This window comes from Caloenas nicobarica, chromosome 12 (assembly GCF_036013445.1).
Source record: "Caloenas nicobarica isolate bCalNic1 chromosome 12, bCalNic1.hap1, whole genome shotgun sequence".
NCBI lineage: Eukaryota > Metazoa > Chordata > Aves > Columbiformes > Columbidae > Caloenas > Caloenas nicobarica.
Window position 1 is genome coordinate 12,703,054 of NC_088256.1, and position 26,218 is coordinate 12,729,271.

At 39.7% G+C, this 26,218-nt stretch overlaps 1 protein-coding gene across 1 annotated transcript in view; it reads right to left on the reverse strand.

Moving 5' to 3' along the window:
* Nucleotides 1-26,218, reverse strand: part of IL1RAPL2 (interleukin 1 receptor accessory protein like 2) — a 384,032-nt gene that overhangs the window by 149,277 nt on the left and 208,537 nt on the right. The window contains exons 4-5 of the mRNA XM_065643459.1: nt 24,756-24,942; nt 18,093-18,246 (exon numbers count right to left, since the gene is read on the reverse strand). Coding sequence (XP_065499531.1) covers nt 18,093-18,246; nt 24,756-24,942 — 341 coding nt within the window. The remainder of the gene's footprint in view (nt 1-18,092; nt 18,247-24,755; nt 24,943-26,218) is intronic.

Below are 26,218 nucleotides of genomic sequence, written 5' to 3' on the forward strand. Positions count from 1 at the left end.
TCAAGACTGGAAAGCTCAAGCAGCTCACCAAGTGTTTCTCCACACACACAACTAAACCCTCAGGAAGATGAGGAGGTAGAGAACGAGGGGATCTCAGTAAACTCATGTAAACATCAGTTCCACAACACACAGCAGGATGTATGTACGTGCCTGCTCTTGGTATCAATGCATTCCTACCTCTGCTTTGATTTTAAGGTCCTTACATTTTTCTGCAAAGGTGAGAAGATAACCCAAAAATCAAGTGAACAAACTATTTTGCTGTTAAGAAACAACTATTACTCCCTCCTCCTCTTTGTTTACCTTTTGAATGAACTGTTTAACATAAAATACATTTTTCTTCCATTAAATTCTTAAGGGGCATTTTTAAACGCTTGGGGATTTCACAACTGATTCCAATTTCAAAACTCGAAACTTGATTTGAACTTAGTCCTGGATGAAGGCTTTTGCTGTGATATGCTTCCAAAATTATAACTATGAAATGAAGCAGCAATGTCATTTGAGACTAGTTTACCACATGATAATTTTCACAGCTGGAACCACATATGTTTCTCTTTAGATGCAAGCAAGGCATGGCTTGAACAGCTTTCTCTCCATGGCAAAGGAAAGTTAACACCCACCAAAAATTCACTCTTTTCCATAGAAATGGAAGCGCTTTTTTGCCTGCTCCCTTCACCTCTTACTTTTCTAACTCTTTAGCTTATGCATCCGAACAGCTATTCTCCAGCATTGCCACATACACATGTCTGCAACAGACCAAATGCTCAACTGTACCCTGGTAGAAGATCGCTGAGTACAAAACAGGTTACTTTTATTAACATTAATAGAAGCCAGACTGCTTATTTCAGATGCTTTGCCCCTCCAGTGACACGGGGGAGTGAGTCTAGGAATGGCACCCTGTTTAATTGCTATTAGATCAAAAAGACCCCACTAGATAAAAACAGCTTAATATACACACTTGCTTTTGCATCCTAGATTTTTGCTACTGATGTTAACTGTCTTGAACTCCATCACCTTCATCTCAGGAAGCTGGCAAATGCTCTCTCAGTTTCATGGTGCAGTGGATTTACTGTAAACTGTGTACTATGTACTCACTTGGTTACTTATTCTATCTCCTACACTTCTCACATTATGGTTCATGATTTTGAGTTTTCCATTAGCCCTTGTTATAATACAGTAGTTACAGCTAAACATACAAGTACATGTACAAGGTTGCACTACTGTACCAAGTCAGTGACTTGCAAACCTTCCACTTCCAGGCTGAAATTTCTCAGGCCTGATCAGAGGCCAGAGTTGATTTTGCTGTTGCCATTTTTGTTGCAAGAAAAGTATCTGTTCGGATGCTTTCCTTCTCTTTTGAGGGTCAGAAACTCAAAACCAAGGTCAAATTCAGAAAAAATAGAAAAAATAGAAAAAAAGCCTAGCAACAGTTTCCCATGAATTTTACACCAACGTAACCATCAATTTCATTGACTGTGTTCTTCACACAAACCAGTATAAGGAATACCATAGCCAGCCCCCTTGCAGATCTGGTCTCAGCGTCTCAACTCTAATACAAACAACTGCCACAAGAAAATCAAAATGAGGCTGTAAAAAACATCTTGCACTCACATGTTTAATTTTAGCAGCTGCTCAGATGAGCACATGGTATGTGTGTCTACATGATGTGACGGACCACAGCACAGAGAGCTCCAGCAAGCAGTGCCTGCATTAGCAGCACAGAAGCGCCCAGGCAGCCGGGGCACGGAGGTTGTGCCAGCCAGCCCACCAGACCATGCTGCAAGAATGAAGCACCACATCAGCCCGGTGGCATCTGCCCTGTCTCTTGGGACAGTCATCATGCCTTCGGACAGAGACAGAACAGGGCTGTGTTCCTCCACTGCTTTATGGTACATGTGCATCTTGCCTTCAGGACAACCCTTGGAGTGATCTACAGCACACGCGACAACAACATCACTAGGGCAGCACATCTGTTATGTTGACAAATGAGCTTCATACAAGAAATTGCAGCCGTGTTCTTTCAGGTGACTCCATCTCTCCCCCCATCCTTGCTCTGGCTAGAAGGAAAATAGCATTTAATATTTCAAAAGTGCTCCTGCTATGAAAGGGTTTATGACAAACACTTTAAATAATGGTTTTAAATAGTAATTGGTACGCTAGTTCTTCAGATCAGAGGAGAACAATTGCTCTTGTTACTTGTGTTATCTCACAATGCCCTCTCCAGTGGCAAGGTCCTTGGAACATACAAAAGCTGCAGCTGAAATCTAAATCAACAGGAGCAACTTTTTAAACCCACCTCCATAATAAGCCATGGAGAATTGCATATACAGGAGCTTGGTCAGTACAAAGCTGCACCATCTCCTAGATTTTTTACTGCTGATTTGTGCCAGTTGAGGCTCTGGATTGCTTTTAGGCACCTGTTTTAGCCTCCTCCTTCCACCTTTCCACCAAGTCTTTGGATGCATTTCGACTACTGCGCTGGGTCACTGACCGCAGCTGCCCTTTGGAGACTCCCTCCTTCTCCCTCCATGACAACACAGCACAGCCTGGTTGTAAGTTCTCAGCCAGACATAAAAGCACACATTAGAATGAAGGAGAACCTCAAATGCAAACATGGAAACAATCTCTGTCTAACTTTTATTACATTCAGGTTTAATGGACATGGCCACATCATGGACTTGAGAATTCAAATTGCCACTTTCCATACTGCAGATGTTTCTCAAGTCAGCTTCTGGGATTTGACTATGCCTTATATTTAGCAAACATAAGACCAACAACAAGATTGGTCTAATTTAGGCATCTTTGCTTGAAGATAAGGATCTGCATTTTCATTTCCTTTTCTTATTTTCATAATGTAAACCCAGCAATCTGTTATTCACCAAGCATGTTACCAACCATGAAAGCAGAGAAACGCAAATGTCTCTGAATTAAAGCAGAATCAGAGCAGTACAAGCACATTAAGCCAAACCCAATCCTATTTAAAGGACAAAAACATGCCATGAGGTGTCCAAATATAATTGATAATATTCTTGAAATGCAGTATTTTTACCAAAATGAACACTCATCTGTTTTCCTTCATCACCCAGAAAATTCAAACAAAAGAACAGCCTGTAATGTTTAGATGAAAATTTATGTATTGCACAGTAACTTCTTTTCTAAGCTAGACTTTATTTTTTATATATATATATTTTTTAAAATGTTATGTTTTAGCAATACTTTTCTATCCCACAGCTCTGGTCTTTTCACCCCGGATACTTCAAAAGAAATTCTAACAAGAGAGGCTGGTTGTTTTGTAATGTTAAGGAAAAAAAAAAAAAAAAAGAAAAAAGACCAAAATCCACACCACACTCTGTCATACTGAAAACATGAGAATGATTCAGAATCAAAGGAAGGGGATGTCATCAAAGGTCCTGGCAGATGATTAATAGGTTCAGGAAGGGAATGGGCTTCTTTAATGCACAGTTTACCACTGAGAATGAATGTAAATATCTAGCCTGTTTGTGCAGAGGGATGGAAGAGTTTGTGGGGAAGGAGAACAGGAGGAGGTACAATGTGCACAGGTGGGTATACAGCAGTACACTGCAGATTTGAGGCTGTTTGCTTCCATGTTTTTCTTGAATTTTGACTGTCTGTCAAAGTAAACATCCCCAATTATATTCAGCTGGATCGACACGTCTGGAGCTCAAGGCTGGGGAGAAGAGTATTTCAATAAGCCCTTGAGTTACCGTAGGTATGAGGACATCAAGTTTTAGTCTCACTTCCTCCTGTCCTGACATTTTAAAATGTCAAGCTACTGTCCACATTGCTGCCTTATTTCCCACCTAGTCTGCAAGTGAGCAAGGGAAAATTACCTGTTTATTGTATAAAAGGAACCACAACATCACTTGCAATTTTAAAATGAGCAATACGTGACCACAAAGTTGGAGTAATGGCACAACTTTAGGTCAGGAACTATAATGTGGTCAATTTAAAATTCTTATTTGAAAGACATAAGTTTGTGAAAACCACAGTCCCAGGACGAATCAGTGCGGGCTCTATGCTGGATGGGTCTACCACGCAGCACAGCAAGCTCCCAGCTCTATCCGTGGCTGCATTTTGGCATCGGGCAGCACTTGCACTGCCAGGAGCTTCACGTGCACATTGGGACAAGTGACAAGTTCCTATCACCTTTAGCTGAGGCCCATGTGTCTGCAGCAGAGCCAGTGAGGAGCACCTCATCTTAATGAACAATGCTCTTCTCTTACACCAAAGGAAAGGTGGTGTGCAATGCAATATTTAAGCTCTACAAAGTCCTTTTTAAGTGTGACAGCAACAGCTGTAGCAGCTAGAACACTGGCAGAAGAAGGGAAAGCATTAAAGCCCTTTCAAGGGCCAGGTAAACAAAACAGGTACCATTTTAAATATTAAAATGAGGTCTGGGCTGATGGAGAATATAGATATGGTGGCAGATAGCCAGAGATTTCGGAGGTGCTGAAAGCTGTTGCTCTGACCCTCCCACAACTTAATGACAAGGAACCATCCTTAATTCTTTCCAGTCAATATCCTTGACATTAAACTAATACATCTAATTCTCACTCCTTATGTTCAGAGTATGATGGGTCACATTAAGCTCTACCCCCCAACCTCAATATTTTCTTATGAAATAAACAATTCCAGTTGTGATGCAAGAACAGTGGATAGTGTGGTATAGAATCATTCATGTTTGGAAAGTGGAGAAAAAGCAGAAATAAAAAATAGAACCCATAAAGGGACATTTTTCCCCACAGGTAGAAGGATAAAACATGTACATTTTCAATGTGCCTGGAGTTTGTGACTGCTTTTCTGGAATGAATAAAATGATAACTATCCTTGAGGAAATGGTTGGAAACACTTCCATGCTTTACTATACTGCTTCAGTCATGTTGACATAATCTATAGGAACTTGAATTGTCCTGTATGGGAAGCCACTAACATATAAGATAAATTTCTCTCTCGATAAGTTTCTTTGAAACAAACAATCCCAAGTGAATTAACTTCAAAGTATGAGCAAATTATGCAACATTTCTTTGCACAGGCTGTATGAAACCTGTTAGAGATGAGAACATAGCAAGCTTTGTCATTGCTGGAGGTGTGGGTACCACAATACTAACCCTTGAGCACCACCACCTCTCCAGACTGACCTCCATCTTTTCTTCCCACCCATGGACTGTGATCACCATATTTCCCCTGAGTGCAGCACTGTTCAAAGCTCTAGTGCAGCTTCTTTGCCAAGTGATGGAAAGAGCCTTTTAGTCAGGAAAACAGCAAATTGTTTCCCCTTGGAGAATACCACAGAAAAGCTGCAGTTTATCCCAAAATTGAATTTTTGCTATGGAAGGAAAAAAGTGTTTCAAAAGGAGGCAGATGCTAACATTCCTCTTCGGCAAAACTAATTATTTTTTCAGAAAAGTCACATTTCTTCATCAATCTGATGCTCTAGTTCGGTTTTTCACCAGTTTCAGACAGACTTCTATATCGGAAAACTCAGGTACCAAAGGTCTTCCTCTCTGCCCATCCAATCCTTCCCATGGTCTTTCTGAGTCCTATTCCTCTTATATTGTCACCCACGCCATGCTGAAAATCTTACCGAGTACCTCTCATTCCTACTTTATTTACAAATTAAGTTGGCTATATTTCTGCCTGTATCTCTATCCCAAGAGAAGCACAATTGAAAAGACATATCTAAATCTTTACTACACAGTCACATGCACATGATGTATCTAAATCTTTACGGCGCAGCCACATGCACATACATATATTCAGATAACAATATTCTCCTTAAAAACCATCTGCCTAAATACACTTGCTACAGCCACTTGGAGGTTACAGAGCTGTCAGAGCCCTGGCAGGGTCATACCTCCCTTGTTCCAGATGCACCTCTTTTCCCACTTAGGAAGAAAAAGCAGCATGTTTGTGTATTCCAGAGAAGTTGTAAGGGCATAGATGGCTTATGGCAAATTGGTTCCTTCCCTGCCAGAAACTATAACCACTCACAGCCCAGGATGGACAACTCAGCTACCCATAACTGGATTGCTAATGTGAAATGTACTCTACAAAGATGAAAAGCCATCTGCTGCTTGAATCTAGGCTGCTTCAATATAACCAGAGGACTTTTATCATCTCAAGCCATTATGACATTATCTCAGACCAATTCTTGGCAGGCAGGTACCCACACAGGAGAACCTGCACCAGCCGAGATAAAATAAAATCAGAGATCACATAGACCACACTGCCTTTTACTAGTAGAAACAGTCCTTTAGGTCCATAGTTGGTCTATACCAGAAAAAAACAGAGGACAAGAACCCAAAGCTCCCTTACAAATTTACAACTGTATTGTTTATTACTTTTACTGTTAAATCATTTTGGTTTGCAATTCTGTGCTTTATATTTCCTGCACTTTCTCAGAGTGCTTCAGCCCACAGGGCTTGTCATAAACAATACCTCTGAGAGCTTTTCATTTTAAGCCAAAGAAAATGATGAAAAGTTAAATCACTGCTCCCTTCCCATTGGTTGCAAATTGATTTTATTTACCGAAACGTGCTTGCATTGCAAAAACCACTCAACACATACAGTAAATAAGTCACTACATGAAAGTCTAACGTAAGCTAGTAGCTACCTATTCCTTCAAAATAGACTGGAATCATAAAAACCTAAATACGAATTTAGTTGAACACTTATTTTTCTCCTGCTTACAGGAGGTCAATCAATACTATCAAAGACAAAAAATAGCTTGGTTGGTCCCGATAAAAATTAACAACATATATTCCATGCTGCTTCACAGTATTAAAGACACACAGGGTACTTAACAAACCAACCATATTTTAGTATGTCCTTTCAACTTAAAAACTGCAAGGCACAGAACAAACATCGGTAAGTTATTAGCTTCAGTCTTCTGGCGAACTTCGTAAGATGAACATCAGAGCCTGAAGCAATACTACTGCTGTCAGATCTTATAAGCTAAACAGGGTCAGATCAAACAGGCACTTGAATAAGGCACCTTCGAGGATCACGTAAGTGCAGCAACAAATAATGCTGACAATTCAGTAGTGAGCACTATTCCTTCCACAGCAGAACTTTTCATCTCGGATACTCAGCCACAAGTGCTATGCAGTATAAACCAGCTCTGAAAGGTGTCAACATTGTGCTGAGAAAACATAACCCTAATCCCCAGCTAAAGTTACTACAGTTCACCTGTTAAAATTTCTCCAGTCATTTCAGAGGAACTAGATAGTCATTGCTTCCTACTCTCACGCTTTTCTTATGAGACAAAACATTAGTCAAGATTTGCAGTGTTTCCCTGGGAGGGTGGGAAGGCTGCATTTTTAATGGGTAAAGCAATCTGCTCACTCATGTATATCTATTTTACCATTAGGAAAATGGTTTCAGGGCAGTGTTACTCCATGTCTGCGCATCTATCTGCCTATCTATTATTAATAAAAAAGAATGAGCATCCAGCCTACACTTTCATGATGAAGGAAGCTTCTTTTATATAGGAAATGAAAATGTACAGTTTTATTTCAGTGGCTGCACTTTACCTCACTATTGTGAGTGAAAAACCCACAATCCTATCATTTATACTAAATCACCTCCACTACTGAAAGCACAATACACTTGGAGAATGTGGCTCAGCAGCTCCCAGAATAAAAGGCAATTCCTAAAGTGGGAGCACATACCTGACATTTACAGTATACAGCAAGTGATTCAGCAAGCTACAGTTGCTGTGCACAATGACAGAACGTTGGATAAATGAGCAACTGATAACAAGTGTGGAAGCCTCGGCTGTCCACATCAATAAATTAGACAATACCAAATAATCAATGCTACAAACTGCAAAGTTCTGATTTAAGGTTGAAGGAAAGAAACCTAAAAGATGTTCAAAAACATGTCAGAGAACTAGGGGGCATCACAGGTCAATAAAAACTAATGCTATTTGCCATTCTAATTACTTTGCATGTTCCTGAGCTAGGAAGGCAGCTTGTGAAGCTGTAAGTAAAGTGCCAAGAGTACTGACACCATATATAATTCATAGACTGCAGCATACTGCTCCATTTCTCCTTGCCCTTAGAACTTGTACTTTCTCCAGGAAATATGGAGGTAATACTTAATGTTTATCTTCCGAACTCGTTTTTCAAGAGCCCTATATTAACAGGTCACTCTGGTGAATTGGGAAGTTATCAGTCTGGATCATTGTGTTGGCACTTCAACAGCGACACAGTTCACACAGCGATCACGAAAGGGCCTGTGCATCTTTCAGATATTGCCCAGATTCTCAGCTTGCTGACTTTGATAAGGTGCTCTTGAAACCAGCAGAGTTGGGTCAATCTATCAGGACCTTGCTGGGTGTCAGGTGAAAAGGAGATGTTAAAAGACAGAATGTGACTGGCTGTGTCACTTCTTTCAGGTGAACGGGCACCCACATTATACTGATACCTCACTCTGGATTGAATTTTCCTGTTGACTCTTCGCAGACACAGAAGTTCCTGCAGATTTATGTTGGGGTTTTTGCATGGTTGAACAAGGAAGAGTCTGAAAGAGGCAGAGAAATTGCTCCATTTTCCAAATCTGGTCAAAAGCTAATGGCCACATTTCTCTTTCGGGATCACACTGGGTTTGCCTGAGGTAGCTGGAAAAATTAAAGTCACTATCAAAGTCGGTGGCTTTTAAGTGTGTTTTGCCCACGGAAACATGTTTAGCTGTCTACAGCAGTCAATGGGGTGCTGCTAGCCAGACATGTAACAAGTCAGAATCTGAATCAGAGGTTTAAGATAAATACTTTACCGTAAGAAACAAAAACCTAATATTTATCAAACAAGGGTCTTGATAAAAATTAATACAAATCACATAACATACATCAAGAGAAAACTCTAATTTTTGGCACTTCCTATATGTAGCTTTAAATAGACAGTTATTTCAGCAATGGTTTGAGAACTCAGCTGTGAAATTCATTTCCTGGTCTTTTAGTACTGTATTTGTCAGCACTTAACCCACTTAACTGGCTTCATTTTTGTCACAAAAAGGAAGGTTCCTTTAGAAAATCAAAATACTAGAAGATGCAATGCATCCTTTAAATGAAAATACAGCAGAGAAAATGGTAAGAACAGTATCTCCTACTAAAGGTCTTTTAAAGTTTGAGACTCTCAGTAAAAAATTAATTTGGACAGGTTTTTCTCTATCCTTTGCATTTAACGAAAAATGGATTCCCTAGGTGTGTCAAGATATTGCAAAAAGGGAGAAGAGATGAAGTCTTGCTGTGGAAATGTGTAAGCTACAGCGGCAAGAAAATGTCAGTCCAAGTATGATGTAAACATCATATATTTTAACATGTCAACATTGGAAGGGAACAGGAAGGGTTTTCTGCTCCCAAGCAATCTGTAGGATCCCTCCCACAAGTACAGAATTTCTGTAGATTTAACTTTTTCACTTTAGGATTCTCTTTTGAATTTAAAAAGTATCTCTTTTGAACTAAAAAAGTGTCTCTTTCACAGCTATTAGAACTGTAGTCACAAGCAAGCTGCTTTTCTCTTTGCCTTCTTTTTTTTGGAAATATTTTTTCCCCCAACAATAGGTTTCTCTGGATTTTTTTTTTCATTTATTCTCTTTTGGACTCAAATATTGGTAAAAGTTCTGTTACAAAAAAAATGTCAAAAGGTGTTTTCTGAAAGGAAAGGAGGCTCTGCTGCCTCTTCCACCATAAATACAGTCCACTGGCTGATGGCACGTACTAACGCCATGAATTAAAAAAGAAATAAAAGTCTCTGTGAAAATCTCATCATCTTATTATTTACCCTAACTGCTTACACTATGTTTGATGAAAATGTGAACATGCACACTTTATTTTGAGGTCAGCAGCTCTGGTCAGTCAATAATTACATCTTGAGACACTATTAGAGAATGACACATGGGCAGATGTCAGGGAAGCCACCATGAGCCCCTTTCTCCCTGCATCCTCCTGAGGCTGAGGCGTGAGATATGGCCTCACACCAGCCAAGGAAACAAGGTGCAAACATCTGTCACCCCCTTACTCAGGAAGCATTTTGCACAGTTATTTGCTGTCCATATTACTAAGTACAGGAGGGAGTTACAGCTTATGGATAAAAATAGGCTGCTAAGTACAAAATCATGCTCTAAAGTACAAAGTGCCAATGCTCTCTGATGGCACTCCAGCAGCTCCCCTGAAGTTACGAAGAGCAGCAGTGGGCCTTCGGCTGGACACAGCACATTTCACGCCAGGAGTGAGCTCCAGCTAGAGCAGTCGCACGGGATCCCACGGGGGACAGGCACCCTGGGCCACATTGTCAAGAGCGGAGAGGGCTGCCAAGCACCGAGAGTGAACTGAATGTTGTTCGTGGCAGAGAAAGAAGGGCTAAAGTTGCCAAGCTAAGAGAGAAGGGAAAGAAGGAAAAGTGTGTTCCTGGGTCCAAGAGCTGCTGACAGCTTCAACACCACTTTAGATGCCATACAATTCTGGCAAACCCTGAACAGGGGAAATTTTTCATTTGGAGACGTGGAGCTAAAAAAAGAGCTCTCTAGATGGAACAGCTGTTTCCAGGAAAAGGGAAACAGCTCCAAACACAGCAAACTCTTCCCATCCCCGTCAGCACTAGCCATGAGAGTACGCGAGGAAGAGCAGACCCTGAAGGTTGTGCTAACTCCCACCATACGCACATCACCACATTTTACCTTGGAGTGCTTTTCAGTCTGTTTCATCAGGAAAAATCACAGGCTGCTTTAGGCTTTCCTTGAAATGTTTTCTGCTTTATTTGAGACAACAGGCACTCTGACCTATGTTTGAAAATACAAATAAATGAGAGAGAGAGGGGGAGAGAGAGAGAGAGAAAGAAAAAGGAGAGCTAGCAGCTCTCACCAGATCAAAATCAGCAATAAAAATACTCCTGGACTCCAAGCAACTGCCAGATCCCAGGGATTAGGTGAGATGTCTAGTGCTGCCTGGAATTAGACTCTGTATTTAGTGAAAATTCTGGCATTTTATGAGAAATTTCCTGTGAAATATCAATTAAAAAGAAAAATAATAGGAACTATCAAAACATCTAATTTCAGGAATCCTGAAAGATTCATTCTAGTAATATACACTGGTAGCTATATGTATTATTCAAAATTATACACCCACAAATCAAATTAAAATCTCTCAGCTCACAAAAAAGAAATAATTTGACAAAACAAAACAAGAAATACAAAATGTTGTAACATGATCTTTGATGGTAAGATTACATAAACCAAAATGGATGTTATTTCCACACAGGACTCTGACATGTTACTGCCTTATCTGACGATCAGATGGTGGTAACAACAGCTATTTCATCCCATCCCCAAAGAAAAGGCTCTGGAGCCGGACTATGAATCAGTGCCAGGAAGGTGAGGGTGCAGCCAGCCTCCACCAGGACCTGCAGCCTTTGCCCTCCTGCACAGTACAATGCCAGACAGAGACATCACAGTGACTTTGGGTACCAAAAGCCACACAAATATGTTAACCAGCTCAGCTGAAAAAAACTCCTTCAGAGTTAACTTGGGAATCCCTACGGATCAGAGCTTTTTGTGACAGGCGCGTCCTTAGTTTAGCACCTCTTGCTGCAGGAAACCGCTGAATACATTCAGTTCATCTAAGTTTATTCCTTAGCCACCTGCTTTTTTAACCTGTGTCTGATGTTCGCCCTGCTTTTATATGTGTCCGATTCCTATCTGCATAATGATATTCGGAGCTTAGTGACTTGTTAGAGCTAAACTGTTTTTTTGATAAATAATTACTTAAGCATAACTGAAGTATTTCATATATTTATTGTAGATTACTAAACCACTTGTGTCAAAACATAATGCTATTGGGAAAGAATCATAATTAAATGTTCTCAGATTTTTAAGCAAGTAACAATTCTTATATTTTACATCATAAAAGTAAGTGTCTTATAACAGTCTGAATTCCAAAGGACATGTTTCACTTCAGTTCAAATAAGCTTTTAATTTATCTTGACACTTTTTGCAGTGGTTGTTCTGGAAACTGTCAACAACCAAAAATGTTGACAGTCAACATGTCATTTGCTGTTGATTCTGTTGACAATACTTTATCTACTGTAAACTCGATAAGGCTTAGGGTGCACTTACAGGTTACTACAGGTGTAAATTTGTACTGATCAGCATCCATTAATTCCTGACAATGTGTCATTAGACTGCACTACAAATAATGTAAAAAAGCATACCCAACTTACAGAGGATTAAAAATGTGCAGAAAAGCAACTACTACCAAATAGTGGATGGACCTCTAGCTCATACCCTCATTTATTCTGTGGCAGCTTGTCTCTGCATGTCCATAGAGCTGCTGGAGAGTATGACTAATTGTTTGCATTTTTAAACCCAATTCACTCCCTTGGCTTAACAATAGCAAACCGCCATCAACTGCATGTGCTAATAAAGGGGTCTCAAACACACAAACAAAATCTAGCAGCAGGTGTAATTTGAAAAGTGAGCAATGTAATGAGATTTGAAAAAATTTAATTGAAAAACTATGAGCAAAGAATGAATTCAGGCAGAATCATTCAATTCATGTAGCCATGTGGAATAATTTGTCATTTACAACGGTCAAAACAAATATTGCTGCATAAATGACTTTTAGGAATAGTCAGGCATTTTAGCAGCTTATGAAGAATATGACAGAAAAGAGGTTGAAAGAAGCTTGGAGGACAGGGCTGCTGGAGAGAGTGGTCCAGTAATTCCTGCATGTCACTCCAATCCATCACCACCAGTTTATGAGGTTGGTCAGATGGTCACCTTCTGCTGTCAAAGTGGAAAATAATTCAGCAGTACAAGTTCACAAATCACCTCTTTTCACAGGGAACAGAAAGAACAAGTCAACCTCTCCCACTAGCAGAACTGTCCATGGAAAAACATGTCACTGCAAGACAGCCCCTCCCGCCAGGGGACACCTGGGCCACCCAAGAGAGCTGGGCTTGCCCCTTTCTGGGGCGGTCACCCTTCCCTCAACCTCCAACATTTACTTATATCTTCTTCTAAGCCCGTTTCCTTACAAGACCAGTGTTCCAAAACCAAAAAAAGAGTGCTGAAGCAGCAGGTAAACATAGCAAGTATTTTTCTCAATCGCACCTTTTCATCCCAAAAGCTATGGAGACATTGCTGTCTATCAGACAGAGCGGCCTGGATGGTAGGGTTGGGGAAAGCAGGGGACTGCCTAAATCACCTTTCAAAAAAAACCATGACTTTTTATGTTTTTGTTTTCTCTTTTTATCTGAATAGTATAATTTTCTTCAATAAACACAGGCACTTAACAATACTAATTAAAAAGCTTGTGTTTTCTGAATGTCCTGAATATCTGTAATTTTATTAAAAACCAATACATTCTGATATTGTTGCTTGTACGTAACTTTATATTAGGATGTTCATTTTTTTCTATGTGGGCGCACTCTAATTTGTTATGTAATTTAAAACTGAGTTTCTGTTACATTTTTAGGTTTTAGAACCCTGGATCACAGTTTCAAATCTCACTTGTTTGTTCACAACAAAACTATCAAGAGGCAAAGTGAAAAGGTATATATACTTTTTTTTTTCCTTCACAGAAACTGAAGAGTTACATGTTACTTGCTAAGACTGTTGTCATGTTTCTTTGGCAAAAAAGGCTGACAAGACTTGTTTCACATCTGTCTGCATAATATAACAAACCCATGAAGAACCAGTGATGAAAAAGCTGTTTTGTTGACAATCTATTATTGTTAAATGCACCCAAACACCAAGATTTAGGCGCTGCTCATTAGTGCTGTATTGTAGCTCAGGATTTTGTCTCTATAAATACTTCATGTCAAAATATTTTCTGAATATATTCTAGGCTGCAAGCCTTTTCCTTACAGCCCCAAAGAACCATAGCCTCTCAAGCCTTTTATCATCTTAATCACACTTGCCTGTACCTTAACCATCAAAGCCATATGATAATATTGCTAGCCACGTACAGTACTCCATGTGTAGTCCAACTACCTCTTGCTACAAATGCCATTTAATCTGTTTGTTTTGTGGTCTGTTCATTCTCCTAATACAACTTGGATGTCTCTGTCTTTCTTATTGTGGCCAGGCATTACACTGATGGCTTTCAGTTTCTATCTATGACTCCAGAAATGTTTTCTTACAAATTATCTCATACTAGCTAAGATCATGATTTAGTTACATGAAGAAGAGAAGGAATAGGAACTCCCCTTCTACCTCTAACTGAGCCACTGAGATCTTCTGTTTGGGTCTGCAAAAGTGAGGATGCAAGGCTGGAAAGCAGTGCCGAAGGACGGGCACATGCTGTCCCTGCAGCTCATGGCACAGCCACAGCCGCTCAGGCAACGGCCCCGACACTGCGGCACAGGAAGTTCGCTTAAATAACCACTGGATAACTAACTAATAAGAGCAGGGCTTTGCCCCTGACTTAAAGTCTTACCTAGCAAATGCTACCTGTAATAAATGCTTAAGCGACACTAATATAAATATCAAACACACAGTCGTTCCTCACTTAGTCCACCACTGCTCTCATCTGCAATTAAATTTGATCAGGCTGCCTTGTGGGATCACATCTTCGGTAAAGATGTGCCACATTAGTCTTGGATACATTTAACTCCTCTTATTACCTTTTCCAACAAGAAGTTAAGACAGTCCTTCTGGCTCCTGCATCTTCAAATTTTCCTGAAGCTTTCTGTTTTTCCAACTTCTGTTACATCAGCACTGCCTTTATTCTGATTTCAGGTTTCAGTCCTTAGATGCCTATATAGCATTTATCTATGAATATCAGTTATTTCATATCGTCACTCCCGTAACTACCAGAATCTCCAAAAAGGACTAAAAACCTCATGTACCAGATTTGATGCAACTTTATAAAGGAAAGATCTTTGACTTACAATCAAGAGATAACTTAAATAACTTAATTGACTCAACTGGTATTGCAAGCATTGTGTACTTCAGCAAATGCCTGAAAGACTACAGGGAATTTAACCTGACCTCCTCTCTCCCTATGGCAGTGCAGCTCTCCTTGCTTAAGGGAGATATGGAGTTGCCTGTTTCACTTTCAGAATAACTCTTTAATAACAATTTCAGGTTACCGTGGCTGCTAGCAGGAGCCAACAGGGTCTTGCTTTTCAAAGTCTGTATTGACAGAGGAGCTCAGCCACTTGCCAATAAATGCCAATTCAGGCATGTTAATAAGTAACAGCAATAGAAAGTTCCTGCAGAAGAAAACAGTAGGCAAGATCCTTTCCTCCACATCTGCAAAGCAGGCTGGCAGAGACAATTCTACCACATATCTGCTGGTAAGCCTTCAGCAGTATTTGCTAGCGGTGATTTGTAAAGACCAGCAGTTTCAGCTGTCTGAGCTCTGGTCTCACCCCAGCTCCTCCTGGTACAGTATTTTGATGAGAACTCAGTTTTCAGAGAGGTGAATAACATCGCCCAGTGCACCACAAGAAAGACATAGGCATACTGGAATGAGTCTGTGAAGAGCCACAAAGATGATTAAGGGACTGGAGTATCTATCATATGAGAAGCGGCTGAGGGAGCTGGGGTGGGTTGGTCTGCAGAAAAGAAGGCTCACGGGAATCTTACCCATGTGTATAATCACCTGGTGGGACGACTGTTCTCAGTGTTGCCCAGTGAAAGAATAAGTGGCAATGGGCACACAAACTGAAATAAAGTAAATTCTGTTTAAACATAAGAAAAATATCTTTTACTGCAAGGGCTGATGAACACTGTGACAGCCTTGCCAAGATATTCTGTGGAGTCTGTATTCTCAGAGATGGTCAAAATCTGACTGGGCACAACCCAGGGCAGCCTGCTGTAGCTGATTCTGCTTGAGCTGGGAGTTGGACAGGATGATGTCCAGAGGAGCCTCCAACCTAGATCTGCTCTTGCCCCAGGGAAAGCAAATTCTCAGGATGCACCAACGACTACACCAGTATGTAGTTTGCCTTCTTCCTCCCATGAGACATATTCTTCAACAAAGTCCCTGAGTATGTCATATACCTGCTTCCAGCCTGTGATTTGATCTGCCTCAGGACCCTCCATCCAACGTGGCCAGCCACAGAACACAAGTAATCCTCTCCTGTTCCTTGTATGAGTTTTCTTCGACCTCTCCCCCATAAAGATCTAAACCCACATGCATATAAAATTCACAAACTGAGACAAAACAGAAACAGGAGAAAGAAACTTGGTGAAGTACCAAGTTATAAGATAATATGCTTACATGGTTATATATATTACATTCTTAGTTCTAATCCATACTTTCATGTCGTCATCTACATAAACTTACCAGCCTATTCCAGATGTCTAGAGAGATTCAACCAGCAAAAACATAACACCAGATACATCTCCCAAACACTTAAATCTGGAAAAGGTCTTTACTAACATATGTGATTTTATAAACTAAAGGAAATGTGATTTAATATGAATTTCACACCAAATTACAAGGAGAACAATCTCCTGCTTCTCAAGCATTTGACAAAAAGGTGAACACTTGCATATTCCATATTTACATTTTTTATAATTCAGATCATAAACATTTTAATAAAACAAATAACTTTAATACATACTATAGTTAGTTTAGGACAAATTCACTAAATTGTGAAGTATGAATATACCACGCTGTTCAAATAATGAAGAGAACACATGAGTTCTAGCAAGGTCATGATGAGAGGGAGAGCACAGAATATCTGCTATCTAAAGAATATCCATCATAGGGAATTGAATTAGATGCATCTCATTTTCACTTTGTCAAACTTAGTTCATATTCTGGTTGAAGACCAGCATGCTACCTAGGACAGCAACTATCCACAAGGCAGGTATTATATCTTCATTTGACAGGTCTGGGGTCAGGTAGGTCAAATCAATACGTTAGAGACCTGTCCATGGTCAAAAATGGACAATCAAGGATCACTTGATATATTAATCTGGCACACACAGGGAAAATAACTCATTTAAAACAGGAATAATGATAAGAATAGAAAAATGGATTTCACTCAAAATAAAGGGAACAATTGTATTTCAAGACCATATTAGAAATATCATACGGACTAATTAATTTCGATATAAGAAAGTAGAATTCTACTTGTCACTACTTCAAGTAGGACCCCATTTTAACCAGTATGTCAAAACACAGATGGGAAAATACCCAACTATTTGTTTATATGGTTTTATGTGAAAGGCTGAAGAAAACCTCAAATCTTTTCAGATACTTGCAAAGTTCCACAGATACTGAAGGCAAAATACTAATTACAGATGTCATACTGCATAGTGGAATGGAAAGGGATCAGGAATATATCAGTAAACAACATTTTTTTACCCATTCATTTCTGACATCTGACAAAAAGAGGCAGAAAAATACTGTTGGCCAGTAGATTACTACATGGATTCAGAGACATACAATGTATGTTCTCTTGTAAGGCAAGTTACTTTCTCCCGACAGTCCAATACCCCTAACTTCAATCTTGGGTCAGGTTATGCCACACTCTTCACTAAAGACAAACTCTAGACTAGAGAAGTTGACCTCATAAATTAAACCAAAGCTCAAAACTATAGAATAATCACTCAAAACCAAAAAACCAACCAAACAAAAAAAACACAAAGAAAAAACACACATACACAAACCAAAACAAAACCAGAACAAAGCAAAACAAAGACAAACAAACCAACCAACCAACCACAAACCCTCAAGATGTCTCTTTTGGCTGTGTTCTATTCTAGGACAAATGTCACCAAAAGCCTGGTTTAGAGATTCAGTCAACCTTTCCTCTGTTTAGCACCGAAGACAAAAACCTGAGTCTGAATTACTTCCAGCATATAGGGAGGACTAAGGTCTGCTCTACCTTTTGCTTTATAACCATCATGTCTAGATTTTGTACAGAGCAAAGGGTAGAAGTAATCTTCTGTGGAATTTTATAAGACCTCGACATAAATTTATCTTAGTTTGGGACTGCTCAGCTATTGGGATTTGATCTGGACTTCTATCAAATAGCTTCACTGACATGTGAAAACCACTTTTTCTTATTATTGCAAAGCTTTGGTTTTTTCTATTGGCATAGCACAAAGATTCTTACCAGTAACCTTCAATTCAACTGTTCTTCGTATAAGTTTGCCTTCAAACTTTAGTTCACAAGTATAGTTTCCTCCATCTTCTTCCTGGACTTCTTGTATTAAGAGAGTATTCCCCTTCTGAATCACAATGCTTCTCCACATTTTTGGCTTACATTCCTGCAGAAAAAAATCCATTGCAAAAATTATTCAGCTTATATGACATAAACCAGCGTTGCCTAATCAGACTTTTGTTATCATAGAATCATTTCAGTTGGAAGAGACCCTCAGGATCATCGAGTCCAACCATAATCTAACCAAACTCTAGCACTAAACCATGTCCCTAAGAACCTCATCTATGCACCTTTTAAACACCTCAAGGGATAGTGATTCCACCACTTCCCTGGGCAGCCTGTTCCAATGCCTGACAACTCTTTCTGTGAAAATTTTTTTCCCTACATAAGTAAACAACTATCTCAATATATTTTGCAATTCAAACTCAAATATGATTTCAGAAAGCACAGAGATCTGAAATTGGAATTAATTTGAAGACAGAAATTAAACAGAAATATTTTTAAGGTTCAATGATTCCCACTGTATCATATGAGCTGTGTTTAATATATGGTGCCCTGAAGAAATGGTTAAGTATCTTCTCTTTTTAATGATGAACAACTGCCAAGACCTCTACTTTAGGATGGACCACTAAAATGCATCTCTGTTTGAAGGGAGTAAGGGCAACACCTGTTAAGAGCTAGCCTGAAGGCGAACTTTACACACAATCTCAGGCTAGAACCATGTACCAAGAGAAGAAAACAGGAAGAACAACAGTAGGTTTGTGAGCGAGAGAATTCAGGAAGCCTGGTTTCCTTATGGTCTTGTTTTTCATCACTGGCTTCTCTGGCGCCTGATGAGCTTTGATTCAGCCTTTCACCACAATGGGGCTCTTTGCAGCATCACCCCCTCGTGTGTCCTCTGATAGAGACCATGGTACCGATGGCCCACAACTCTCACTGACTTCCCCAGGCAGACCTTAGCTGTTATTTGGCAGATTTAGGTTCATCACTATGAAATGTGGTCCTACAGGAACAACATTTGAGTCCTTCTGTATAGCATGTGGTACAGTACAAGAAGAGGCTCTCCCCTTCCTAACTTACTGTATCTTTGCAGCCAGCTCAGTTACCTTCCATGCAACGGTACTTATGATTGAATACCTCTTGAAATGCTGTGAACCAAAAGCATAGGCACAATCTGATCACTGTCCCTAAAAATAGCACCTTAAGATTATGTATTTATTGTCTCTCAATAACTTTATCATAAAGCCTGCTCTGCCTGCAAAAAGAAAAAAATCACTTTCTCAGTTCTCTCTAAAACAGTCAGTACTCTTGACGCTTCTGGAGGCTCTGGCTAGTTCTGTACCCAGAGCAACATAGAGCCTGAGTACCTTTAATGCCCCTCTGTTCCCTCTCTCCAGGTGGCCACATGGAATGAGCTCTCAGACTGCAGCTAACAATCTCACATCAGTTACATCAAGCTCAGCAACTTCAGAGATTTGTTTAAATAGCCCAAACCTGTGCCCCATTTTCTGCCCATCTGCAACAGCACTGTCAGAAATACAGCAAACAAAATAGAACAAAGCTTTCCCTTAAGAAAACAACCAAACAAGGTAATACATTGACATGCAAATATACTGCATGACAGCAAGAGATCAGCGTGACACAAAGATAATTTTTTCATGGGAGTCTAGATACATTCCAAATCCACAATATCAGTTTCTAAATTAAAGGATAATAATAAAGAAATAAAAAGACAGGACTGAGTTTTTGGCCTTGCCCTTGAAAATGGAGCACTGAGGCATTTATCCCTGTCCCTGGCAGGCTAAATTCAGTTATAACGTAGTCAGATTTTGAATACTGAAACTGCAATTCTAATGCAGGTAATGGGGTGATATCTTTCTGTTTCTAAAGTACAGTTGTAAGGAAAGTGTAATCTTGTCTTGCATGTGAACTTTAGTTAACGCCGATGACAGAATGATCAGAATCCAGGTCCTATGCGCTGTCTTAAGAATCAGAACTTATTTTTGTTACTAAATCACACTGACATCACTTCAGACTCATGCAGGACACAGATCTGAGCCAGAAAATGCCATTAAATCCTTTCTGATTTGCACTCAATTTTTTAGTCCTATTTAAAGGTGCATCTGAACACTGGGCAAAGAACATGATCCAGTTCTATACAATCCTCATTCAGAAGGAATATAATTCCCAGCGTACACAAAGTAAGCATATTTCAGATATGCCCCCTTTCAGTGCAGCGCTGAAAGACCCTATCATACGTTACCAGTTTAATATTGTCTATTTATTTTTAAAAGTATGGGAACAAAGATATAAGATACATTTTCATATGCTTTATATTTTTATACTACATGTTCGTAATAAGAAGGGTGATGTTTTTACTGCTACAGAGACTAATGATTCAGCACAATGTTCGTGCTATCATAGTTTTTACAGTGAGGAATTGTTCTGTTGGAATTGTACCACTAATTTTTAATCTCTTTTTTTGTGTCTACTTAAAATACTTCATATTAAAAATTATTTGTAAGCCTTTCTTTCCCAAATTTTAGCTAATTAATTTTTCTTCTACTGCATATGCAAGCTTTCTAAACATATGTTGAAAATACCTGTTTTATTCTGGCTGTTATTCACAGACTAGTTCAATCCACAAAACTAAGAGCAAAAAAGAGGAGAAACTGAAACAATTTGTATTTTAAGTAACAAAAATGGTTGAGAAACAAACCAATTAAAAAAAAAAAATCTAAATGGTCTTCATATTGTGGAAACAATCTAGATTTTACTGTCAGAGGTCTGCTAATTTCTCTAAAAGAGTAAGTGCTCAATTGTACAACTTTTGCTTGTTTAACCAATTAATTGCTCTTTTCTGCTTTTGCACCACGTTCACCTGCCAGAAGAATGTGAAAGTTTCTATTTCTAGCCTGTTTGTTCTCCTTAGACATTTCAAATTTTTTAGGTTTTTTTCCCACAATAATTAAGTCGTATACTATTATGCTTTTTTCTCTTCTGTGAAATTCAAGTGGCAGCACCTCAAAAATTCTATCTTTTGTAGGGTAGGTAACAACTCTCTGTCCTTTACTTGACATTTTAATCATTTTCACAGCCCTTCCTTCAACCCAGTAGTAGAAAATAGATGGTGGAAATGGATTGACTCTGCATTCTAGATGTAATACCGATTTTTCCTCTGCCAGTTGGTATTTCATTAAACTGCTCTTATTGCTAAATCCCATTCATTCAATCAAGCCTTGACACATACATTTATTTCAAAAAAATCATTATACGTCTTATCAAAACAGTTCTAAGAGGTGTAACAGTGCTGCGTGTATATCAATGGCATTAATTGTGGAAATCTTTAGAAATAAATATTTCATGCAGTGTTAATTCTAGCCAGAAGTGAAGTTCATATTACTGTTAAAACAAATCCTCATAACAAATGTTTTATTACTTACTGAGTGTGCATGTGGAAATCTATTCAAGCATAATTATTTTAAGAGCGTGTTTAAATTACAGTTAACTCCCTGTAAATGAATGCTATTATTGGCTCAGATTCATTAATCCCCTCACATAGAAAAGCCTTCTGGAAGGCAGAGTCCTGCACATGGATTTGCACCATTATTGTCCTTTCTGATGGTATTTTATCAGTCACAAGTCCAAACTCTCCAACTAGAGTGCAGAGGAGGCAACAAAGCTGGTGAGGGGTCTGGAGCACAAGTGTTACGAGGAGCGAGCGGCTGAGAGAACTGGGGCTGTTCAGCCTGGAGAGCAGGAGGCTGAGGGGAGACCTTATCGCTATCTGCAACTGCCTGAAAGGAGGGTGTAGCATGGAGGGGGTTGGTCTCTTCTCCCAAGTAACAAGTGATAGGACAAGAGGAAATGACCTCAAGTTGTGCCAGGGGAGGTTCAGATTGGATATTAGGAAAAAATTCTTCCTGGAAAGGTTTGTCAGGCATTGGAACAGGCTGCCCAGGGCAGTGGTGGAGTCACCATCCCTGAGGGGTTTAAAAGGCGTTTAGATGAGGTTCTTAGGGACATGGTTTAGTGCCAGAGTTAGGTTATGGTTGGCCTGGATGATCCTGAGGGTCTCTTCCAACTGAAGTGATTCTATGATTCTATGAACTACCACTGAACTGACAGGTTCTTGAGAACATAATGATTTCTCTTTTCAACCAAAGGTAAAAAGAAGGATTTTCAAGGACTTCTTGATATTTATTTATCTACTGTTCTATTTTGGACAACTTATGCTCTTCCCCTGGATGAAAATTTTCCCTAAATATTTCAGCATATTGAAAAGTAATTGCCCCCCAGTGCCCCTGGAGCAGATTTACACACAAAGATGGCTGATCACACCTTCAGGTACATGCCAAACTCAGTCACAAAGGTAGAGGGGAAAAACTTGAGGATCCAGTGTGCTATGACTGGAAACAGATGCCTTCTTCAGAAAGTGAGGGCCAGATCCTAAAGTTGAATATCACTTTATTCTTTGCGAGAAGGAACCTACTTTTTGTTACACACATTGCCTCACTCGGCATGATCTTAAATCCCAGATTGCAGTTTGTAGGGGTTACCCCATTAATTATCATATTATTTTGAAATCCAAGTAATTATGTATTTTCTAGAATCTGGACTTATGCTCTTTTGAATAAGAAGACTTCTATTAACAGTTAATACCATAACACACTCTAGAACATTTTTCCAAAACCCTGTTTCAGGAATAACTTTCAAGGGATAACCTGATGGGTATACTTTCTGTATTACATTGACATTTCACATCACTGAGCTTCCTGACTCAGGTCCAGATAACATAGGTGTTGTCTAAAAACTGAACTGATAGCACCTTATGGTTAATTTTTGATAAGGAGATAGATGTAGTAGGTTATTCCACTAATGTCTCTTCTCATTATCAAACCAAACTAGAGGTTGTCAGATTTGATTGTCTCACCGTTATCATCCAAGCATATCAATTCTGTTTAATTTCACCATGGTGATGACTTGTCAGTCAGCTGTCACATCCCAGCCCAGTGTCACACAACTTTTGTGTGCAACCCAGATAACAGGTGTGGGTATATGGAACAAAGACACTTCTGTTCCCTTTCTTGGTCAGCCCAAAGCATTGTTGATATAGGGTTGTACATGCATCTTCCTTAGACTGACTTGTGCTTCATGACAGCTGAAGATTATTCCTGACAGACTATTTTTGCAGTGTTCTCTTGCAAAAAAATAAGACCTTCAGTGATCTGGTGTTCAGTAATACAATACCTAGGTAGACAGGGCAAGAAACAGATTCTCTCTGGTACTCCTTTTTCTCCAAGATATCAGACTTAACTGAATACATATATTTTATGTATGAACAGCATTGAAGATACCCGCCCCTATGCTGAGAGAAACAGCTTCAAAGGCTGAAAAAAAACCCTTTATTTATACTAATAGTGGGTTATGGCACACATTTTGTTACTATGAGATAGAACATGTGAGATTTCTGTAAAAAAATAGAAACAGATGACAACTTTTAGAATTGCTCTTTTCTGATGCTACCTGCTAAGCAGGAAGAAAATCTGCAGCTCTACACATATTGCTTATTTCACACAAAATAACTATCTTTAAAGAATGTTATTAAGGTTGGCAAATCAAGCACTCAAAATTTAGGATTAAACTAGTTCATGTGTTTCTGTCTCCATTACCTGAACCAAGTTTGTCCTAAATTCATCCTGCCTTTATCCCTAAAATACAAACTCTATTTTCCACAGACCCCACTGAACTATTCCTCTTGACTATTTCTTGTTCCCCTGTGATTCCCAGCTCTTTATTCTTCTTTGTTGTTCCTTGCAGCAAGCTGTACCTGAGGGCTTTTCAAATATCAGACTTTGGTCCAAGTCCAGACAATGGGTATAATTTGCCAAGACCTTGCTATGGTCTTGGTACCTTACAACCCATATTTTAGTCATTCTCCTGTTTTCTTGGGAAGCTACAGAAAAACATCACTGGTACATCTGGTGCTGAAAGTAGTGTGTGATACCTGACAGGCTTTGGAGAAGGTACAGCCAGCCGAGTTACCTGCCAAGTAGTAAAAGTATCTAACAGACCTCAGTTAAAATTAACAAACCTCAGTAAAATTACTCAGTGAGCTTCAGCAAAAGTAGATGCATCTCTGCGAAATTACCCAGAAGACTTTGGTTAAAATTAACAAACCTTGGTGAAATTACCCAACAGACTTCATAAAAATTAATTGGGTAACACTACTGAAGCTGGTGGTGCTGATATACCTTTGGCTCCATTGTGGGTGGCCTCCCTTTGTTTCTACTACAGTAGGAGGTAGGGAGACATCCCACCAAGGTGGAAACTGGTACAGAGGTACAGTGGTTTGGGAACATGGCATTGCTGTCAGACAAATCGTGTGACCTCCTGCACAGAACATCCTCATGGATGCTGATTTCTGTTGGACAATGACTATGATGGGTAGTTTTGCCTGTACTTTAGTATTACTTCTGCAATACTGGGAAAGCATCTTCCAAACCAGTCACAAACCACTGTAGGCTCAGAAAAGGCCGTCTGTACACTTCAGACTGAAAACAGTGGAAGTTTTGTATAGTTTCAGCACGATAGCAATAAGACAGCAACAGTTACCTTGTACCACACCACATCAGGCTCTTGACCAGCTGTTTTGTAATCCTCAATATCAGGACAGGAGATTTTCTTTCTCTTAGTGACTTCTGATTTTTCCAGATATCTGATCTTGCTGTTGTAGCAAAGCCCAGATTCATTCTCAGCTACCGTCAGGGACATAGACACCTTCATGCAGTATGTTGAGTTTCTGCAGGGACAGAAAGATGTTTTAATTTACCCTACCTCCTTTTTACCATGCTTGTTCCAGCACAGTAAGTTTCTTTGTTAAGCTCTCATCTTCACAAACACTTCAGCAACACATTCAAATAGTTTCTGTCATGCTGTGCATTTCCAACACAGAGGAATTACTAGAAAATGTAAAGGCTCATTTCTGATTTACTATGAATGTAGAAATTTTGTTGACAAGTGACCTAACCCAACACAGCAGCTCTTTCGAGCTTGCAAGTCTATGAACACAAAAACCTGTTGGCATCTCAAATGTTGGTCAGGATACACTGTCCCATTTCCTCTGTGTGTCACACACACTCCTCCTCTCCCTCCTCCTCTCTAACATTTAGATTTCGCTCCAGCACACAGTGCTATACATGTGAGAAGAAGGGTTATGTGCTGGATGTTAAAGCGCTTCACATGGGAAGAATTCCTCCCCCTGAAGGAGCTGCTATATAAAATCCTACAGCATGTCATAAGCTGTAGGCTGCCCAGGGAAGTGGTGGAGTCGCTATCCCTTGAGGTATTCAAAAGATGTGTAGATGGGGCTCTTAGGGACATGGTTTAGCACTAGATTTAGGTTATGGTTGGACTTGATGATCTTAAGGGTCTCTTCCAACCAAAATGATTCTATGATTCCATCTGGCTGTGGGTCAACCTGGACTGGCTGCCAGCCAGCCACCCAGCTACTCTCTCACTCCCTCTCAACAGGCTGGGAAGGAGAAAAATCAATAAAATAGCTCGTGGGTTGAGATAAAGACAAGGAGACCACTTAGGAACTACTGTCACGGGCAAAACAGACTCAACTTGGAAAAAAATACTTTAATTAATTGCAAATTAAAATAGGTTTCCCTGAGGTGCCGCCAGCCTGGTTGAGGGTCTCAGCTGTGCCCTGCACTGGGGCGGCTGGAACTGGCTGTGTCCAGTGTGAGGCAGCCCCTCAGAGGGACCCGCAGCCCCACGGCCAGCGCCTGGGCACAGCACTCAGCGCAGACACGTGAGAAGTCGCTCTGGTGGTTACACAGATATATTTTGGTCTTAAAATCTTGAAAAATCTCATCCCTTAGCACTTCAAACCATTACCTGTGCTACTCCCAAAGAACCCTGAAAGAGTTAAAACCGTGCAAGTGGGTTGCAAGCTACACCTAGTTTTTCTTAATATCAAGGTAGAATAAACAAAATCAGCCCAGCTCCTGTGACTCATAATCATGAAAACAGGATTAAATTAAATTCTTTCAGACTTGCATCTTTAACAG